General features: G+C 46.4%; 1 protein-coding gene across 4 annotated transcripts in view; it reads right to left on the reverse strand.

Moving 5' to 3' along the window:
- The window catches only part of FAT3 (FAT atypical cadherin 3), a 639398-nt gene that overhangs the window by 19177 nt on the left and 599324 nt on the right, over positions 1–20897 (reverse strand). For all 4 annotated transcript variants that reach the window (XM_032852827.1, XM_032852826.1, XM_032852825.1 and 1 more), the window contains 3 exons: positions 15397–15531; positions 13385–13542; positions 5416–5884 (listed from right to left, as the gene is read on the reverse strand). In XM_032852827.1, coding sequence (XP_032708718.1) covers positions 5416–5884; positions 13385–13542; positions 15397–15531 — 762 coding nt within the window. The remainder of the gene's footprint in view (positions 1–5415; positions 5885–13384; positions 13543–15396; positions 15532–20897) is intronic.

Below are 20897 nucleotides of genomic sequence, written 5' to 3' on the forward strand. Positions count from 1 at the left end.
AAGTATCTATATGATTAATGCTGTTACTATGAGGTTTTTTCCAAAGTACCAAAAACAAGGAGCCTCAGGAAAAAAAAAAAATTTTTTTCCCATAAGCTGCAAAGCTCAGGCAAAGTGTGTCCACAGTAAGCGTTCTTGGCTGGCTCAGTCAGTAGAGCACGTGAGACTTGATCTCCAGGTTCTGAGTTGGAGGCCCCCTTTGGGTGAAGAAATTGCTTAAAAATAAAATATTTTTACAAAAAAAATGATGTTCACAGTATATCGACTGGGAGTCTGGTTCCTCCCTTCTCTGTCCCACTTCGCTCAGTGGGCCAGTGGGCTGAACTCATACAGGAACCCTGTTCAATTCCCTTAAGCCAGCTGGGAGGGAAGGGAGGCCACACAATGGAATCTGTTCGTCCCAGAGACAGCAATGGGATTCCAGAATTTCCAAAAGTTTGAAGGCCTGAGTTTTTCCAGACCCTTACCAGTTAGGGATGCAAAATACTCACTAAAACATCACTCAAAGTATCTCGGGCAGCTTTGTTGCTGAAAACACTTCTATGCCCAACTCCTGGCAACATCAGAGAACTTGCTGTCCTGTGCGACTTACTTAGAGGGAGTAGGGAGACACTCTCACTTTCCTCTTTAGAGGGGAGCTCAGGGGGACCTCAAACTCCTGACCGACTGGGGATCAAAGTTCAAGCTTCACACTAAAGTAGTGACAATCAAAGCAGGCCGCACATCTAATGTTCACTTCCTGAACATCCAATGTCTGCTCACCTCTCCTGGAAATCACTGACTCACATTCCTGCAAACGCAGAGTTTATTGGCATTCCCAAACGTCACTGGTTTGCAAGCTCAGATGTGCATAGAACTACTTTGGAGACTTGTTAAAAACAGAGATGTCTGAACTCCCCTCCTCTGCAGATTCTGAGATTTCGATTTGTAGGTTTGGGTGTTGTTCCCCACCACCACCAAAATTTCACTGAGAAATTTTTCTTGGTAGTAAGTTTAGCAATTTGCGACTATGACTCAGTGATCTAGCAGAAGGTTCCTTTGACATGGGCAGCGAATGAAGGAGGCAAGTACAGAGATTCTTCTCTTCCCTTAACAATCAAGAGACTCCTCTATAACAAGGATTCATTTTAATAAGGTCCTCAGGTGAGGCAGGTGCCTCTCAGAGACTGAGAACCACCATCTATGTATATGTGAAAACAAAAAAAAGAACTAGTTTTCTTAGGTTTCAGGGCAGTTCAGAGATAGAGAAAGATATCAACATATCACCTAGAGATCTTGTTAAAATATAAGACTTGGACTCAGAGGGTTTGGGGTGGGATCTAAGATACATTCCTACATTTGCAGGGATGCCGATGCTGTTGGCTCCTAGAACACACTTTAAGTGACAAGGGTTCCAAGAGCACAGGCTGGAGGGGGGGTTCCACAAACCTGGATCAAATCCTGGCTTCCCCCCCTGTACTAGCTGTGTGACACGGAGCTAGTTCCTGAACCTCTCTGGCCTGTGTTTTTAATCTGTAAAATGGGGGAGGGGGAAGGGAGAAGGGAAGACAAGTACTGAGCCCAGCTTACCGTAAGAATTGTCACAGCACGTAAGCACCTATCAGGCAAGCACTTACCACAGTTCCAAGCCCAAAGTAGGAGCATAATACATGTAACTCTTAACATTTACAAATTTACCAAGTTTTCACTTTAAGAGTTAGGCTTCTGGTCTCATGCAGAGCTGACAGAATGGCTATTTCTGGCCTGGCGCCTGCCTGGCTCGCTGCACTGCTTTGCCAAATTACAGCTTAGCTTCAACTAGGTTTTTCCAGTAATGGGCTTGAGCAGAGCAGGACGAGGCAGGGAGGACTGAGGACTCCTTATCCAGATTGTGGGGGCTCAGTGGGCAGCTCCCTACCCCACAGGGTCTGGAAATGCAGGGGTCAGAGTGGGATGAGGACATTTCTCCTCCACGGTGGTTGCTATTTCCAGTTCATGTTTATGAAATATATGTAATTCCAAGGCTTTAACAAGAGAGAGCCTTCCTTTTGTGGTTGATTTACAGAGTCCTATTTACACTCTTATTACAAGTTAGCATTCCGGGCTCTAATTCCCTCGGGGCTCCCGCGGTTCGTTCTCAGGACAGCTAGAGTTATGCGCTGGTCAAACCTGCTGACCATGTCATTCTGAGTGAGCAGACGCGGCTTCCTGGCCGCTTCCTGCCAAGGGTCTGATTGGGTTTGGAGGAGGCTAGAGCACAATCCCGCCTCTTTGAAATAGAATGCCTCTTGCTGTGGGTTGCTGCTTTAAAAACTCTGAATGCTCTGCAAGCTGGGATAGCCACAGTTTGAGAGTGAAGCCTGTCCGCAGGAGAGCCGATGACCAAGACGCCAGCATTCTTCAGTGGCCAAGGGGGTGATTATACTCAATTACGTGTTCTGGAAATTTAAAGCGACACACAGCACAGTGTTCAAACAGCAGGAAGACGCTGAGTCAATTAAGTTTTGTCACCAGCCTCCTCCCTTGTATGGAGTCACACGGGAAGCACCTCACTCCACTTTCTCTAGCCCTCTCCCCCTTTTTGAATACTGCCTGTATCTGGGGGAGGGGGGCTCGCGCTCTCTGTGATTACACACCTCTGTAGCCAGAGGGCATTCTTTAAGGCATGCATATTCTTCCATTAACGACTGAGGTTTTTGTTCTTTTTAAACCATCCCTCACAACTAGGATGATTTTTTACTTTCTTTTAAATACCCTTACAATTAGCTGCATAGTTTCACGGATGGGAGTTAAAGGCCAAATTATTGGTTATTTCCTTCCTGGCTTTTCTCCCCCAATTTCAGGTGTTCGCAGAGAAGATATAAGGGCCTAGCAAAAATTCCCCTCATAGGTCCCCTGGGTGGCTCAATCGGTTAAGCGTTTGGCTTTGGCTCAGGTCATGATCCCAGGGACCTGGGATTGAATCCCACTTTGGGCTCCCTGCTTGGCAGGAAACCTGCTTCTCCCTTTCCCACTCCTGCTTGTGTTCCCTTTCTTGCTGTCTCTCTCTCTGTGTCAAATAAATAAATAAAATTGTTAGAAAAAAAATTATTCTCATATTAACAGATAATAGTGGCAAGAAAATGGATTCCCTCTCCTCTTTTTTTTAGAAGCTGAGGTTTTAATCTTGATACCCAGGGGCAGGTGGATAGATGCTTCCCCATATATCAGAGGAGGAATTCTGTGCCTTTGCTTTCCTAGGGAAGCAACAGAAACCCAGTTCTTGGATTTCCTGGTAGGTGGTGAGGAGTTTGCTGGCCCTACATTCAGTACTACTGTGCACGAGACCCCCAGATTGGGGATCATGGCCTGGGGGCTTGCTGAGGTAAGAACCACTGGGCCTCCTCAACTCAAGAGAAAGTAGGCTTGAAAGAAGAGAGTCATATAGATGGAGATGAGGAAAGATACTTTGTTGTAGGAAAACATGAGCCTCCAGGCACAAAGGAAACATTTGAGCTGATGGAAGTCTCTATCGCCTTGGAAGAAAGGGCACCTGTTGTGGAATCCCAGTCCCAAACCCAAAGAGAGGGCAAAGTGGGGAGCAGGAACAAAGAAGAATAGGAGAGAGAACGCAACCAGGCCAGGGCGGGCCTTCGGGGAGAGGAAAGCAAGTGCTTGAGGCTGTGTGAAAAGCATACAGTATGGGGGTCCTCAGTGCTAAGATGTGGTTAAACCAAATGAAATTTAAAAAAAAAAAAAGTAGAGGAAAATGGCCACGTTGTTATGAGACACATTCACTTAATGAACATACCTGCACTGAATACTTAGTTCACGGATTTCAGGCAATTAAAAAACACTAAAATGCACGTCGCAGAGCAAGATTCCCTGTCTTTTTCCTTAATAGGGTGATTATTATCGTTACTATTATTTTAAAGATAACCCATGGTGGAAGCCCATAGCTTTGCCAGCAAAAACACCGTCCTGCCATCGCGGAAAGTATGTTACAATTTGTGGCTATGAGCCGGGCATTTGACATGGAGTGGTGTTCTGTTTCAACCCAATTTAATTATATGCTCCTTTTAGATATCGTGGATGGCTCGCACTAGCAGAATTGTTTTGCCTGGTGAAAAACTGGCCATGACTTGTCATAATGGGCTGGTTTATAGAACCACTGAAGTATAGTTACTGCCCATCAGTCGGGAGTTATGGCACCATAACAACCCTTTATTTACATATACTGCTGAGACAGTAAAAACAGCAAATAGATTTCTTAAATCGAGACAGCAGAAATTTCCCCCCAGGGCACTTGGCCCTCATTGTGGCAGCAACATATGCAAGTCTAAATAACTTTGGTGTCTGTATTTCGGCAGTGTATCATTTCATGGACAGTTTATAACATTCTAATAATAAAATGGGCTCTAAATTCGGAGTTGGGCTTCACGAACATTAGATGGCAATGCGCACAGCAGAATCTCTAAGTGATTTGTGAGGAAGGTTTAAATTTGCTAATCACACTACTGCTGAGAGACTCTGCAAAGGGGCTCAAGTGTGATCAGCGGCTGTTGGGAGGCAGCAGAGGTTTCAACCAGGGGAGTGCCTGACCTAGTTTATGTCAGCACAGGAACCGCATCTGGGGAAGTCAGGGATTCTTTTACTTCCAGACTCCCAGGACTTAGATGATCTTGGCCTTTCCCTCAAACAGCAGAAGCCCTCCATTCCCTTCCTCCGCTTTTGTCGTCTCTCCTGTTCTTTCTTTCTTCTTCGTGATATATGCTTGGGGAAAAAATTTATTGCGGTAGAGCCTCGCGCCTTCACTGTTTATCTGTCCTGAGATTCCCTGTAAAATGCCCTCTCTTTAGTCCTGTCCTTCTACCCCTTTACAGAGCAGTCCCTGGATTTATTTTTAATGTGCACGTTTTAAAAGCATTCTCCAAAGCATCTCCACTCTCTTTCCATTCCTGGAGTCGTGGCTTTAACCCTCCCCTCCCTTTCTAGTGAAGTTCCATGTCTGGGTGACAAAGGATCGCGTGGGGATGTCATGATTCAGACTCTGCCACCAATCATTCTGCAGTGACGCCCACGTGGCTCAAGAGCGCTGATACCTCAAAGAGGGTCCTATTCCTCCCCAGGCCTGGAAGGGTGTGGGGGGACGGGGGCGGGCCCCATGACAGCATCTCTGGACCCGAGGTCACCGCCCTGCGCCTGTAGCTTGCTGAGAAAGGACCAGTGACACGGACACTTCTCAAGCTCCGGGACCTTCCTAAAGGAAGCCAGGCCAGTGCTGAGTGGGAGAGCACTTGAATGGGGGACGCCTGTAAAAGCCAGTCCCTCGCAGGTCGATCAGGCCCCTCTGCCTCCCCCACCCCCACTGCCCCTACCTTCTCTACCCCATCCCCCCACCACCCCCAACCTCCCACCCCTGCCTGGTGCGGAGCGAGCGGAGCGCGGTGCACTCACCTCCGGAGGGCAGGCCGGCGCAGCTGCCCCCATGCTGGCACGGGCTGCGCTCACAGGCATCGGGGTAGAGCACGCAGCCCAGCTTCAGCTCGGTCAGGCCCACCACCTCCGCGAAGCTGCTGCGCTTGTTCTGTAGCGGAAGCTCGTTGTTGTTCAGCACCACCGAGTCCAGGCAGCCCTGGAAGCCGCTCAGCACCTGCGTGACCCGCGCGTCCGTCAGGCTGCGGATGTTATCCGCCTGCACCAGCGCCCCGAAGTAGATGGTGCTTTCCGTGCTCAGCGTCTGGAAGTAGAGGGGTGCCCTGCGCCGCTCCACATAGCTGTCGTCCAGGGACAGGCTTGTGAAATTGCGGTTGAGCTCCAGGAAGACGGAGTGCCAGCTCCCATCATTGACCGCCCTGCCGGAGATGCCCAGGATCCCAGGGCCATTGCCGCAGTCCAGCTGGAACCACAGCTTGCCGTCCACGATCTGTGTGGGGGAATGAGCACCGGGAGCTTTTCAGTATGCATCTGGCAACAGACTCCTGGACACCCCCGTTCCCACCCTGTCCACGGGAAGCCTCTAGGATGGAGGTGGCTTTGGGGCCAGTCCTAAGTCTGCGGTGGTTTGATCTCTCCCCATGATGTGCTGTACGCATGCCTGAAATGTCCCAGATCTTGCAAGGAGTAACACCAGCACATCTGCATAGATCTGCCGTTAAATTTAAGAATGTTCCTATTCTTTGGATCTGTGCCCTTTAAGAGGTCACAGCAATATCTTGTTGAGAGGGTCTGTTGATTCTCTGCATCCTTCTTTGTTATTACCACCACAGGAATGATTTCTGTGAACTCAATATTTATTTACAAATATTGATTGAACATCTACTATGTCCTAAGCAGTGTTCCAGGTGCTACGGAGACCACTCTGAGCAAAAAGAGTTACTATCTCTGACCTCAGGGGCTTATGTTTCTTTGCGGGGGAGATGGCCATAAGTCAGATAAGCACTGAAATAACTAGGTACTCCACAAGCAAGTCTGTGTGAAGTTTCTAGAAGGGAGAAAAAGAGGCCAGGCAGAAATAAAAGATCTCCTAATTCCCGGCTTCATACATAGTCAAGATTTTAGAATGCTTCTATATTAAACACTCGTATATTCTTAAAACAGTTCTTTAGGGGACGCCTGGGTGGCTCAGTTGATTAGGCAGCTGCCTTCGGCTTGGGTCATGATCCTGGGGTCCTGGGATCGAGTCCCACATTGGGCTCCCTGATCAGTGGAGCCTGTTTCTCCCTCTCCCTCTGCCTGCTGCTCCCTCTGCTTGTGCTCTCTCTCTCTGTCAAATAAATAAATAAAATCTTAAAAACAAACAAACAAACAAACAAACAAACAAACGGTTCTTTAAGATGGCTGCCCATCATTTAGGTTAAGATTATCCCACAAAGTTCAGGGCTTGGCTGTTTGCTTAGAATATAGCAATGTGTGTTTAATGATATCTGGTCCCCCAGAAGGGTTTATCTGGGTAACAGTTCACGCCTCATCGATGCTCCCAGCCCCTGGTCCAGGGTCAGCTACAACAGAGACCCGCCTACTTTGATTGCACTGGTGCAAGGAGGGCATCCAAGTCCGTTCTGGGAGGCTAACAAACCACAGGGGGACATTAAACTCAGAAAGTGTGTGCTGTTGAGTGATGGCAGCCGGCCAGGACCTGTTGGCCAGGGACCGGTCCTCCATGGAGACCCAGGTTCAACTGTTGCTGAGGAGAAGGACTGGCCTTTGAATCCCCTGGGGTCCACCCTCCCCTCTGCATTTCCTAGAAACACAAAGTGGCTTGAGGATCCAGGGAATGATGCTGGATCCCTGACCTGCCAACAAACCGATACTGGGCCATGAAACGACATGCAGCTAGAGACTGTGAAGAAACAAAAGGTACTTTGCAGGCCTTTTTGTGTGACCCAGCAAGGGGGTCTCGTGGGGACCAACATCTGAGTCATGCAAGGCTGACAGGCCTTCATTTAGAATCTGCTGACATCAGTATTCCCGTGCCAGAGTGTGGGCAAAGAACACAGAACACGTGGGGAGAGAGGGAAGGGGAAGTGAAGGGAAGGCAGACCTTCCAGATCTCGAAGAGCGAGGGAGGTATACACGCCAAACGAATTCATAGAAACAGACTGACCCACTCTTCCCAACACATGCTTGATTTAGGACAGCCTAATGGGGATTTTTCGCAGTATCGCTCATCCTCACGAGTGAAGTATTTCTCTCCATGTGCTTCAGTGTGTTCCACAGACAACGAATTCTCAGGGACTCACATTTCTGCCTCTGTGGATTCTCTAGCCCCTTCTCTTCCTGCATATAAAGTCATGCCGTGGGAACGTGCATATATGGAAGGCAGGGGGCTGTGCGAACCAGGCAGAGCCCTGGGAAGTATGAATGAGGTCTCTCACGCAGGATTTGTCGTGTCGCACCCAGGTGACCTGGAGAGAACTGTTTGACCTGTCTGGGCTTGGGACCCCTTATGTGGTGAGCAGAGATCGTTGCTATGGCTCCTTTTCTGAGGAGCCCGTGCCTGCTGCAGAATGGTTAGTTACCTGGTACGCAGTGCACACATACTCCACTCTGAAATGCAGTTGTTTACACGTGAAGAGACCGGAGGCAAATATTTGTGTGTTTTTTCCTAGAGCTTTCCTATGTGATCTACGCTGTTTTGCCTCGAACATTTTTTGGTTCCACAAAATGGACTGAATGGATATTGTAAATCATACCAGTAGACTTGCTCAGGAAAAACTCCTGGGTAATATCCATATTTTTATTTCAATGTAAGTAATAAAATGATCAAATGCGATGTTGGGGACTTCCTTCCTCTGGCACAGTCCATCTGCTGTTACGCTCTGTGGCTACAAAGGGGTGTCCCCAGACTATCAAGGAAGATCTGATGGTGAAGCTGCGATTCATCGATGGTTTTGTAAGATGATGTATTCCATTAACAGATTTCCTCGGTCCATTCCCTTCTCCATCCCCACTCCCTACCTCTTGGGATAATAACCAAGTAGCAAATTCATCCTGGAGAGCCAGTGTAGCTCTAATGTACTCACATACATCGAAGTTCTGTAACTAACGGACATAAAATGATCCCATAGGAACAGTGAGTACGGTTCCATTTCTTTTCTGCTAAGAAAAGTAACAGCAGCAACCTGCTGAATGATTGGGAAGCCTGATGCCCTTGGAAAACAAGAGTGATTAGTTCCTCAAAATTCTAGGCATTTGGAATTATAAGGCTTGTTTAGGTGACACGCCAGAGTGCTGATGTCAGAGGTAACTTTGTAAACGTTCACCTTTTCCTATGTCACAAGCCTATTACGCCAGGGAGGGAACGCTAGTCTGTTCACACTGGGAACTCACGCTCTGATCATATTTAGTTTTTCTCTGTCTCCAGAATAGGGTAGACCTCATTCGAAAGGATCTCTATTTTAAGAGGACAGAGCCTTCTCAAGCCAGACAGCAAGCTATTTTATAGAAATTGTATTGCAGGTGAACGTATTAAAAAAAAAAAAAAGTCTGCAGCAATGATCTGAAATGATGTGCTTGCAGGAGGCAGGTAGGCAATTCGGTCAATGAAATGCATAATTCTGAGCAGGACTCTAATGTTATAAGATATTTAGGTCCTTAGCTTTTTTTTTTTTTTTAAAGATTTTATTTATTTATTTGACAGACATCACAAGTAGGCAGAGAGGCAGGCAGAGAGAGAGAGAGGAGGAAGCAGGTCCCTTGCAGAGCAGAGAGCCCGATGTGGGGCTCGATCCCAGGACCCTGGGATCATGACCTGAGCCAAAGGCAGAGGCTTTAACCCACTGAGCCACCCAGGCGCCCTAGGTCCTTAGTTTTGTCTGAAATCAGTGATGGACTTTAACCTGGATCTTGAGTGGTTTGGGGCTTGGAAGACAAGACATCAGGGCTCTAAGTCATTTTGTAGGAAAGCAGGATTTTGAGTGAAAAAGTATATAAATCATGGCACAAAGTCTTACTGCTTCGAATCTTTGGTGTGTGGCTCCAGCAAAGGCACTGATGCCCCAAACTTGTGAGAGGGTTCGGAACTATTCTTTGTGAAGGGAACTTTTGAAAAACCTGTTTTCAAGGCTGTCATCGATGGTTATCTGGCTCAAAAAATATGCCTTAAGGATGTGCCTGAGTGGCTCAGTTGTTTAAGGGTCTACCTTTTGCTCAGGTCATGATCTCAAGGTCCTGGGATTGAGCCCTGCATCAGGCTCCCTGCTCAGTGGGGAGTCTGCTTCTCCCTCTCCCTCTGCCCCTACATCTCTTGCTCTCTCAAATAAGTAAATCAAATCTTTAAAAAAATACCTCATCATATGTTTTCACTCATATGTGGAACATAAGGAAGAGCGTGGAGGACCACAGGGGAAGGGAGAGAAAACCGAATGGGAAGAAATCAGAGAGGGAGACAAACCATGAGAGACTCTAGACTCTGGGGAAACAAACTGAGGGTTACAGAAGGGAGGGGTGGGGGAGGATGGGGTAACCAGGTGATGGGTATTAAGGAGGGTACGGGTGGTTATGAGCACTGAGTGTTACACGCAACTGATGAATCTTGAATGCTACATCAAAAACTAATGATGTACTATATGCAGGCTAATTGAACATAAAAAAAAGCTTATATGAATGAATAAATGATCATCCCAGCCCTCCCAAACTCTTCTTTTGATAAACACCTGCAGTACTCCTGACCCGCTTGCCCTGGTCAGAAGGTCAGATCCACTCCTGACTGGTTATGTTTGGGTAAGCCCACCCATTTTCTCTCTGAAACTGTTTCCTCACAGGCGAAAAAGGACGGGCTCCTATCTAGGCACAGGAGAGTACAAAAATACATGCACGTATTTTGTGAAGTACTTTGTAAACTTATAGGTATCTTATTATTATCATCCTGTAATTGTTATTAGTTAACTCACTTCTTAGTGATACTCTTACACAGGTCCTGGAAACTCTGGAATCCTGTGTGGGCTTCCTTGTTACTTTTCTATGTTAGAAAGATCCGGCCATTCCAAGTGGGGTGTTTTATAAACCAAATGAGCTTTCCCTGACCATCTTCCTTTTATTCCTGGGGTTTTGAGTTAGCTGTATTGGAGAATCATCGAAATGAAACCATGTGTCATCTATAACTTCCCCACAAGATGAAATGATGACATTTCTAGATTAACAAACAAGGACTTCTTGTGCTTTCACTATAATATTGGACCCAAAAGACGGATACAGGGGGAAAAGCTGTAAATCTCTCCTGGTGATCTGACAGGTTTCTTACACAGGTTTGAGAACAGGCAGAGAACCTATTGCACCATTTTTATTCTTGTTTGGGCTTCCTGAAAATTCACTCATGGTTTGTGTTCAACTGATATAGCAACCCTCGGTCTAGATTTTTTAACAATGATATTCTGCTCTTCTCCACTTCATTGGCTGGCTCTTAACCTTTTATTTTCATCTTAATGGTGCTCTGATCTTACTGCATTTTGGTGTTTATGGTAAGCCTGGGATCTCTTCTGGAAGAAGACAAAGTGTCAATGGTCAACAGAAGAATGAGCACCTTCACTGCTGTTGAGAGAGAGTGGTGCTCCTTGTCCACGAGCATTTTTAACCCTTGAGGTCCCACGCAATTCTTCGACGGTCTTCAAGGGGTGGCCTACACCCCCATGGATTGTCTCAAGTACTTTTTAGAGAACGGGCTCTAACTGGGAAAGTATAAACAACCACGAGGTGCAACCTAAACAAAGCATTTCAGTATAGTCGTTGAACCTGAGTACAAGGCACATACTGTACCTAAAGCCAATGAAATTAAATCTTGCATGAGGCTGGAAATGTTAAGCAAACAGATTCAAATCCCCTAAGTGGATATTCCTGGCAACTGTAGGAGAATATCTGCTGTAGTTCGGTACAGCTGTGTCCTGCTTTAGGCAAACTCAAATTTGAAAAGCAAACGTACCCAACAGACAGATTGGGGGTGATTATTCACATCACAAAGGGATTAATGGAAGGGTTCCTTCAAATAGCCACCATCCACCGTTTATTAGAATTCCATTTACAGAGATTCAATTTACACAACTCTCAGAAACACGCTTGTTTCGTGAAATACAATATACCTTAGGAGCCAGAGCTGCCTAAAAGGTTTAATTATTCTTCTTTCCCATCCCCAGGGACCTGTGCGTTTTAGACCTTTGCCAACGAAGTGTCAAATGACAAGCTCCGTTTTTAAGATCTGGCCATTCAGGCCCAGTAGTTTTGTTCGCTCTCAGATTTAGTGCTCTAGAAGAGATCTGCTAGTAGGAAGTGTCTGCCTCATAAGGAAGGTCTGCAAGCCAGAGGTCCTATTAAGAGCTTGAAGGAGACGGAGGCCGGCGACACTTCAGCTGAGCTCTTGGAGCTAGAAGCTCTGAAGGGCCAGAACCCTTCCCCAGCAAGTATACCAAACCCCACCTCCCAGGGCTATTTAGAAAGTGATCTGCTGACCCAAGGCAGGCGGCTTCGGGGCTAGGAGGTTAAAAAGACAGGACTTGGGTTTTTGCCTGTGTCTTCCTCCACCACAAATATTGGATTTGAATTCACTGTTTGCTAAAACTGCCTTGAGAGCTTCTCCTATTGGCTTTCCGAGAGCTGAAAGGATTCTCTGAGTTCAAAGAGTGCGGGTAGTGGGAGAGTTCCCCATGAAAGTTTTAAACCCAAACTGCCCGCTCCCTCCCTCTGGCCACCACGTAGTGCCCTGCAATATCAGAAGCAGGTGAATAAAAGTCGGTGTGATAGGAGAAGCCACAGGCATTTATTGTCCTACATTCTTTCTCCCTCTGGGATGAAAGCCTGGGATACCTCATCGACTTGGATGTGACCAAGCTAACGATCAAAGGACAGAAGCTCTAAAGGCCCACCATGATCCCGATTAAGCCCAGTGATGGAACCCTAGGAAGGAAACAATTGCCAGTCATTTCCACTTGTATGGGCACTTCCTACCAGTCAGACTGCACTGGCCTCTGAACACACAATGGACTGGTACAGGGACCTTGCGAGAATGGGAGAACAGCATCAGATTAAACATGGCCCTCCTTCTTCTTCCTTCTCCTCCTGTGCTGGAAGGCTTCCTTGGGCGGACAGATGCCCAGAATGTGACTTCTGATGAAATGATGGTAACAGCAAGACTGAGAGCTGGGGGAGATCAGGCAGGAGAGCAGCATATACAGTGAGGGAGACTGGAATGCAGGTCCGGGCCCGGGCGCTTATGAGCTGGCTGACCCTGGGTAACGAACTTAACCTTTCTGAATCTCTGTTCTCTCCTTGATCAGATGGGGCTGATTGTGTGTCATAAATGTATCATATTAACTTAGTCATAAAAAACAAACAAGGGGCACAGCACCGTTAGTATTCGTGTTGTCATTGGTTTCACGAAGGCACCAGAAGCTCTGAGCCAGAGACTTGCTCTCAGGGAGATCTGGCTGCTTTGGAGCGTTTCTGAGATTGGCAAGGATTGCAGCAGTGGACAACTGGGGGCCACGACAGGACGCAGGGAACCTCCTCCACCCTAGATCTCCAACTTCCTCCCTGAGTAAGAACAGAAGTCACCTTCAGGGTCAGTGGGGGATAGGCCCATGCGGGAGAAGAGGACACGGCCAATCTTTTTAAAGGACCACCCCTGCCGTGGAATTGATTAGGAAGTGCATTCTAATGAACTGTGGCGTGATTACAGCTCCAAGGAGGGCAGCCCTTGAAACCACTCTAGAGAGAGAGATGCCCCAATATCCGAAGAGCCTATTCTGAAGCTGAATGTATAAAAAGGAAATGGGGTGTTGGCGCACTTCCCAGGACCGCGGCTGCTCCTCTCTGCCCTCCAGCCAGTTTCTGGTCTTCAGAACTTAAAAGACAAAAAAGATTTCAGGCCCCAGTCCGAGAGCCAAAATATTAACATGAGAACTGACTGCAGGAAAAGATAACCCATTTTAATTACCTTCAGAATTATGCAGGGATTTGCTCTGGTGTACATTATAATCCCGTTGCTTTGCAGGGTGCGCAGACGCAGAGCGAGCCGGAAGTCCTCTTCTTTGCTATTTTCAGACAGCCGGTATTTGATGTAACTGTTTCCAGCAAAGCTGAGAGAAGTGTGCCCTGAGAAGACCATTAGGAGAAGACATATATACTGGCAACATCCAGACACGGTCAGAGACACAAGAGATCACCCAACAACCACCAAGCATGTTGATGAAAGACCGTGGGAAGTTAATGAAGGCATTGAGGAGAAGCCGCTTTTGATTAAAAACGGGTTCTCTCCACTTCAGGTCACAGCCTAATTCCAAAGTGGAAAAAGAAAAAATTAATTCATCAGCTACCAAAAAAAAAAAAAAAAAAAAAAGTCCCAGTGGTCTCATGCCAAGGGAAAGTTGATGAATTCTGTAACCTGATTTCTCTTAGAGTCTCAATGCCCACTTTCTAAATTTAGCACTATTCATAGATAATGCCCTTCCTGCCCACCACCAGCCACTCAGACACTCAAAAACTTGCCACTCCATGAAACAAGGGAAAGATAAGGCCATTTGCAAAGAGCAGCCACCTTCCCGAGTGTCTTAATGCCAAACAGCCAACTGATGTCATTTGCGCTAATGTTGGAAGAAGGAAGTTCATGTCTTGCTCATGTGTCATCACAGTTCTACTTTTTGACCGTGAATTTCAAGGCTAGCCCTTCGACATCCAAAGTCCTACCCATGCCATCCCATTCTGAGTTCACCCTCTTTTGTACTGACTTCAACTTTATGTTCTGATGAGCAAAATGATGCTGAAAAGCTGTCTTGCTGGGGTGAGAGTTGGCAAGTGTGAAAATACATCTAATGGATGAAAATCATGGACAATCACAAGTTTTCTACATAGAAAAGAGAAGGAAGATGGGCAGAAAGTGACATCGGAAGTCAGGAGACGTGCTGGCTTTCTTGTCACCCCTACATACCCACCTGCTGTGTGCCCAGGGTATGTGTAGGGATGGGGTCAGCCTAAGTTTCTTTCATCTCTGAGCCCTAGAGGACTTCAAAGGCAAGTATGCTGGTGATCTCTTCACTTTGCGGGCAGCTCTGTTCCTGACATCACCTATGAAAGAGCTTTGGCTCCCATACTTGAGAACAGTTCTTTCTCTTTGCAGAGACTGAATTTCTAGAGCCCATGGCTTAGGAAAATGCCTTGCATGTAGCAGGCATCACTGTTCTGTATTCCCCCTCTAATTGCTATTATAATCACCACTTCATAAATATTTCTTGTATTCCAAGAAGGGTATCAGTGTAACTGTATTTTACATAGACTTTCTACCAAAAAGAGTCCTACTGGTACCAAAAATGAATACTCCTAGAGTTTAGATGTGATAGGGAATATGCAAATCAACTGAAGTATTGGGATTGAGAGAGGATCAGAAACAGGATATTTGGATCAAAATAACATAAATACGTTTCTTTCTTTCCTTCTCTCTTTTTCTTTTTTTCCTTTAGGACACAGAGGTGAGCACCTGCCCTTTCGGGAACACGGAGCAGAGAGTCCGCTCCCTTGGTGATCTAGGCTGGGCTTACCCCATGGGAGGTCAACTGCACTGGGTCAACTGTACCTCCTGGCGAGCTCTGCTTTGGGGCTCTGGCTCTGCAGCCATCTGACCATCAAAGGCCGTGCAGTGGATACTCTGACCCTCTGCCTAACCCACGGCTTTCTATTTTCCATTTTACACTCTTAACGTCTGTGCAACACCATCGGAAACACATGTTGTGGTCTTCTTGTTATACGAGGAGCCCATGGTCGTTGCGTGTTTCCTGAGCACAAGCTGAAGCTGGACTAAATCCCAAGTACAGGGAGGGCAGATGTTATCTGGGGGCCATCCTGACAGTGAATGTTGCATGCAGACAGAAGAGCTGAAGAGCTCTGAAGAGCTAGGGCAGAGTCATTTACTCAAGGGCAAGTGCTTCAGATTTAATAATTCCACCCCCTCTGCACCTGAGCACTCTCCGAGCTTCCCTGGTGGACACTGGCAGAGGTACGGTCTCCTGCTGGCTTCGTAACCAACACACTGCATGTCCCCCGGACATGGCTTCTCCATGCAAGGATCGTTGGACCCCGGGCACAGTCCTCCTGTGACGAAAGGGAACACACATGATCAGTACGGAGGGAATCACCTCACATCCTAGGCGGTACTGGGATGGTTCCAGAGCTGGGCTCTATAGGCTCTGGGCTAAGAGACAAAGAAGCCACCCAGAAGTGAGAGCACCCGAATGGGCGTCAGCTGCTGTGAGTGCCCATCCAACGTCCCTGCATCAGCCAAGAGCTCACAGACAGCCTGAAGTAGGTTGGCCTCGAAGAATAAATGGAACTCTTCCTTTTCGGTTCAGATATGCTAAGGTTGTAACTGGACCAGCATCAGCTGAGAAAAGGGCACACTGCACGGGCTCTGGACGCATTTATTAGAGCGGGGTTCTGCTCACGGGGAACTACCCGAATGCATGGCTGGAGTTTCCAGTTGTCCTACACCGTTTTTCTTTCCTGCCCTGAAAAAACTTCAGGGGACTCTTCGGAGGATGTTGGCTATTGTTTTCAGAGGGGAGAGAAAAAGGTGTTTCTAAGGAAAAGTATGACTAATTCTAAATCGGGCAAACACAATTCCCACTGTTTCCTAATCCCTTCTGCTACCTGCTTTTGTATTGATTTGAGATAAAGGTACCCCACCGTCTATCAAAAACAGTCGAATTATCGCTGGCAAAAGCAAGTTTTCTTGCTACCTGTTCGATGCTCAGAGCACAGTGAGATGGAAGGTTAATCCCTCAGAAAGAAAAGCCTGGAAAGCAGATTAGCCGATGAAGGCAAAATCCAGGACCCAAGTAAGTCATTTCTGAACTGCGGTGAGGATAAATGGGGAGTCCACCGGAGGAAGGGCACGTTTCAGAAGTCTCGGATATTTCAAACGAGTAGGTCGTATTCCATGTAGTGAGAGTTTAGGCAGTAAAAGGACGGTAGGAAAGGAGACAGGAACGAAAAATTGCTCGGAACTGGGTTAGCAGTGGCCTAAAGCGGCACCTTCTCTATGAACCACAAATGCCCGGACCTCAGCAGCTTACTTCCTTGGGAGGAAGTGACCCATTGCCAAACTCCCGTCCATCCTCCTTCTTTCTCGTCATTAAGCATATTGTCCCCTTATACAGTCATTTCTTTGTCCAGGAGAAAGCAGACATTTAATGCTAACTACATATAAACTTTTAAAAACTGTAATCCTCGAGAAGAGCAGTATAAGTAGCTCCAGCAAACTCAGAATTCATAAATCCTATTTTCCACCGGTTTAGTGCTCAGCCATAAAAGATACTCCTGGCAATGATCCAGCTTACAAAGTCTTAGAAGATGAAGGGATTTGCAACTGAAAATTTGGAATGATCTCTACAAATGGTTCTAAAAGACATAAGTGCCCTCAAATACATCTTCCTATTTTCATCCCAAGAAATCTTTACTCCTGCCCTGTATTTATCAATATTTATGCAGCTTCAAACAGCTGTTCTACCACCTTACGATCTGCTTCAAAGGGCTTTGGATAACCACTTTTAAAATGATTTTTGGTGCATTCATTCAGCAAATAATTTTTTTAGGGCCAAAGAAGTGAGAAGCCTGGACATGTAGATTATTTATTTCTTTCTTTGGAAGAAAGAGAAAGAGAGAGAGAGAGCCCCTGCCACGGGGCTCGATCCCAGGGCCCCGAGAACATGACCTGAGCTGAAGGCCAACACTTACCCAACTGAACCACCTAGGTGCCTGAAGCCTGGACGTACAAAGATGAAAGGAAACAATGCCATCTCTTCCCTCCTCCAGGAAACAAGCAGCAAACACATGAAGACAATGCAATAAGGTAACTGCCCTGATAGAAGTCTGGGAGTGCAACCAGAGAAGGGACAACTGTGTTTCCTGGGAGAATGTCAGAGGTCCTCACCAAAGAAGGGAGCGTTTTAAAATTCAGGCTTGAAGAATGAGATCCTTTGAGGAAAAAGGGGCTGTGTTCCATGGGAATGAGCCAGCCATAGCCCGTGGCTTGACTGCTTGCGTGTGTTAATGCTCATTCATGAAGAGTTCATAACTCTGCCAGCTGACTCTTTGCTGTCCCCATACATGGCTTCATTTCAGTTTTGGGTGGCCCTGCGCACTTCCAGGTTGCTCCTAAATGTGGACTCGGTAGTATATGCTCAAAGATGCTACCTCAGCCCAACGCTAACCTTGGCCACATGGAGGCGACCATGTGCATAGATGAATCACAAAATGGATCTCATCCAATAGATGTAATTCTGAATTACCTGGGCATTGTCTTCCAGATGGACACAGAAACAGTAATTTACATAGTTAAGAAATCCATTTCTTCCCATTCCATAGACATGACTCTTTCCATTTCCTACTTTTGCCCACTGACGGATAGCTTTCTCTACATTTCTATGTTTCTGAGACACAGAAGCATAGACCCCATTTCTGCTCTAGTGCAAGTCTCCACTGCTAAGAAACCGTGCATTATCAAAAGTCCCATTTAAAAGCCATTATTTCAGAGGGGGAAGAGAGGGCTGGATGATTTCAGACCCATGACAGGAAAGCTGTTTTCTCCTGCAGGAATTATGGTGAGATTAAAACAAACAAACAAACAGCTATAAGCATGTATAATAAAAACTAAACAAAATATTTCGTATTAAAACTGGATTTGAGTACTTCTCCCTTTTATCCACATTTTTTTTTTTTTTGCCTCTTCTCTTACCATCAGCCCTGCCCTGGTAGCTGGCACAGGCTTCTTACTCTGTCACCATCTCTCTTATCTTGGGGTAAAGCCAAAGCCACTCAGAACAGCAGCTGGGGTTCAAACTCACAGCTTTTTCTTCTCTCGTGTTATAACCGTGGAACCCATATAATTACATCCACTAAATTAATGGATTATGTAAGATTCAGTGCCCATTATAAAAACTCTAGCTGGAGGATATGTAAAAAAATTACATTAAAGTATTATAATATGTGCATTTAAAAAGTAATAACATTAATATACATATTAGATACATAGTATATATCTATTCATTCTAGCAGCCATTGACTTCAATAGGCTCTTTTTTTTTCTTTTTTTTTAATAGGCTTTTTAAGGCAAAGGGGACAGTTCTTGGCAAGTGAACTATCTCTTGATGCATTAAAAATCCTCCCGGGCCTCCCCCCTGCCAAGTCCCAGCCCGGGCCGGGAGCAGTCGTAAACATTCGGACTCCAGCTGCTGCTGTCAGCTTACTCTGCTCACAGTTGGTCTGCTCTCCTGTGGCTCAAAAGAGCAGGAAGGCAGATTAGAAGTCTGGAGGTTGGTGTAAAACGTAATGTCCTCCTTAGCTGGGGACAGATGTGAGCACGTGCGCAAAAGGAGGTCTACTCCGAATAGAGACTTCTGGCTACAAAAAACAGTTCTCCCCGAACTGAATAATCCCCATGTACAATATTGTAGTTCTTCCCTCCCTATCAATTAGGATAAGGCATTAGGTCCTTTCTGACATGTACGTTGTCAGAGGGACTTGACCTTTGTACGCCAATGCTGAACACTGTCATGTGTCCCTCGACTTCAGGTATACCCAGATATTTGGGTCCCGGGGACACTTTCCTGGGGATAATAAGCCTCTCTTCAGCCAAAGCCCTACCTTCTCCAGCAACATGGAACCCATGTTTAATTCCCTGGATTTACGTGGATGCTGATGGGTCACCTTGTTTTTAGAAATCCCATGTTTATTCCATTCCCCTCTCATGGAAATATAGACACTATTGTGAGTCCAAAAGACCCTCTTTCTGGTAGCACTCGGTGCCTTATCATAGTAATAGTTATGAGACAGCAGGGTCAGGACCCATTGGCCTCTGGGAGGAAGTTTATCTTATTAACTGTCATTAAATAATCCAGGTTTAATTAACTTGTGCTGTGATCGGTGACAGCTGGGGGAGGGGAACTCTCTAGACCTACACATTCTGCATCTCCGGGCATCCATCAGTTTGGAGCCAGAGTGAGTGTGAAGGGAGAAGGGGGTCACTTGATCAAACCAACTGAGGCTGGTTTGCTGCAGTGGGACAGAAGGACGGGATGTTTCGCCACTCTGAGAACACGCAGCAGGCAGAGAACTCTCTGCTCCCCATGCCCAGGTCCCCTCAAGAAGCCAGCACAGTGCAACAGGACAGGATCTGCAGTGCGAGCAGCGGGCTGGATCTTGGCTCTGACTAGTCATGCCACTTACTCATTCACTGTGTGGCTCTGAACAGGTCACTTGACTTCTGAGAGTCTCGATCCCCTTTTCTGAAAAACGAAGCTAATAATTGTTCATAGAGTTGTGAGGATTAAATGGGTGTAAAATGTGTGTGTATGTGAAGGCAATTTTTATTCTACTTTTTAAAGATTTTATTTATTATTTATGTGTTTGTCTGTGTGTGTGTGTGTGTGTGTGTAGGAGAGACAGAGAGAGATACTGCTGACACAGGCAGAGGCAGAGGGAGAAGCAGGCTCCTCGTTGAGCAGGGAGCCTGATGCAGGCCTCGATCCCAGGACCCTGGGATCATGACAAGCTGAAGGCAGACGCTTAACCGACTGAACCACCCAGGAATCCCATGAAGGCAATTTTTTTAAAGGGAAAAACTTAAAGTAAAAACAAATTAGTAGAAGGTCTCAAAACTGGAGATGCTAGTTGGATTCAGCCCCATGGCAGAAACCTGAACTCAAATGTCATCTTTCTCTTGCTGTCTTTTTTGGGTCAAATTCATGATTTGTAAATTGATAGATGATATGAAATACTGTGTACCTGGGACGTACAAGCTAAGGCCTGGAGCATTTTATTAGTCAGCGTCCCAGGCCACTGTGGGGGTCAGGCCCTTGGCCACCTTGTCTAAGGCAGAGGTGGCCTTGTATGCAGCCTTGGACAAGAGAAAGGTGCAGAGGATGTGGCTACTATCCAAAAGAAGGTTTCCACGTTCTAAAGCATTGCTCAGGTGGAAATTTAGGTCACTTTTCACAGAGCTGACAATGTTTAATTCCCTGGAGCAGAAACTTCAGAGCTTTGGAAACTGCCCAGAGAATCGGGATTCTCTGGGGGTCTTGGAGGTTCTCGCTGCCATATTTATGGCTCTACCCCTTGCCTCCCCAGAATTCTCACAGCCCCCAGGATAAAGTCGATGCCTTGAGCAAATACATCAGTACCCACCAGTCATTATTGTCACCAACACTTTGAGCTAATTCAACCCCTTGATGTACATTTCTGCCTCATTATACTTTGGTTCCAAAACCTAAGGGTAAATATCCTATGCCCTGAATTCACACACTTGGCCAAGATGCCATGTCTTAGCAAATGCTGCACAAATTAGTAAGCTCTCCTCTTAATTCTTGGCCTGCATGAAGTTTTAAAACATATTCTCCAGAGGTCTCGGGTTTGAAGTGGTCTCTTAGGGTTCTCCCACAAGCACAGAATCATCTGGAATGGTG

The sequence above is a fragment of the Lontra canadensis genome, unplaced genomic scaffold, assembly GCF_010015895.1.
Source record: "Lontra canadensis isolate GAN:19392208 unplaced genomic scaffold, GSC_riverotter_1.0 scaffold7, whole genome shotgun sequence".
Taxonomy (NCBI): Eukaryota; Metazoa; Chordata; class Mammalia; order Carnivora; family Mustelidae; genus Lontra; species Lontra canadensis.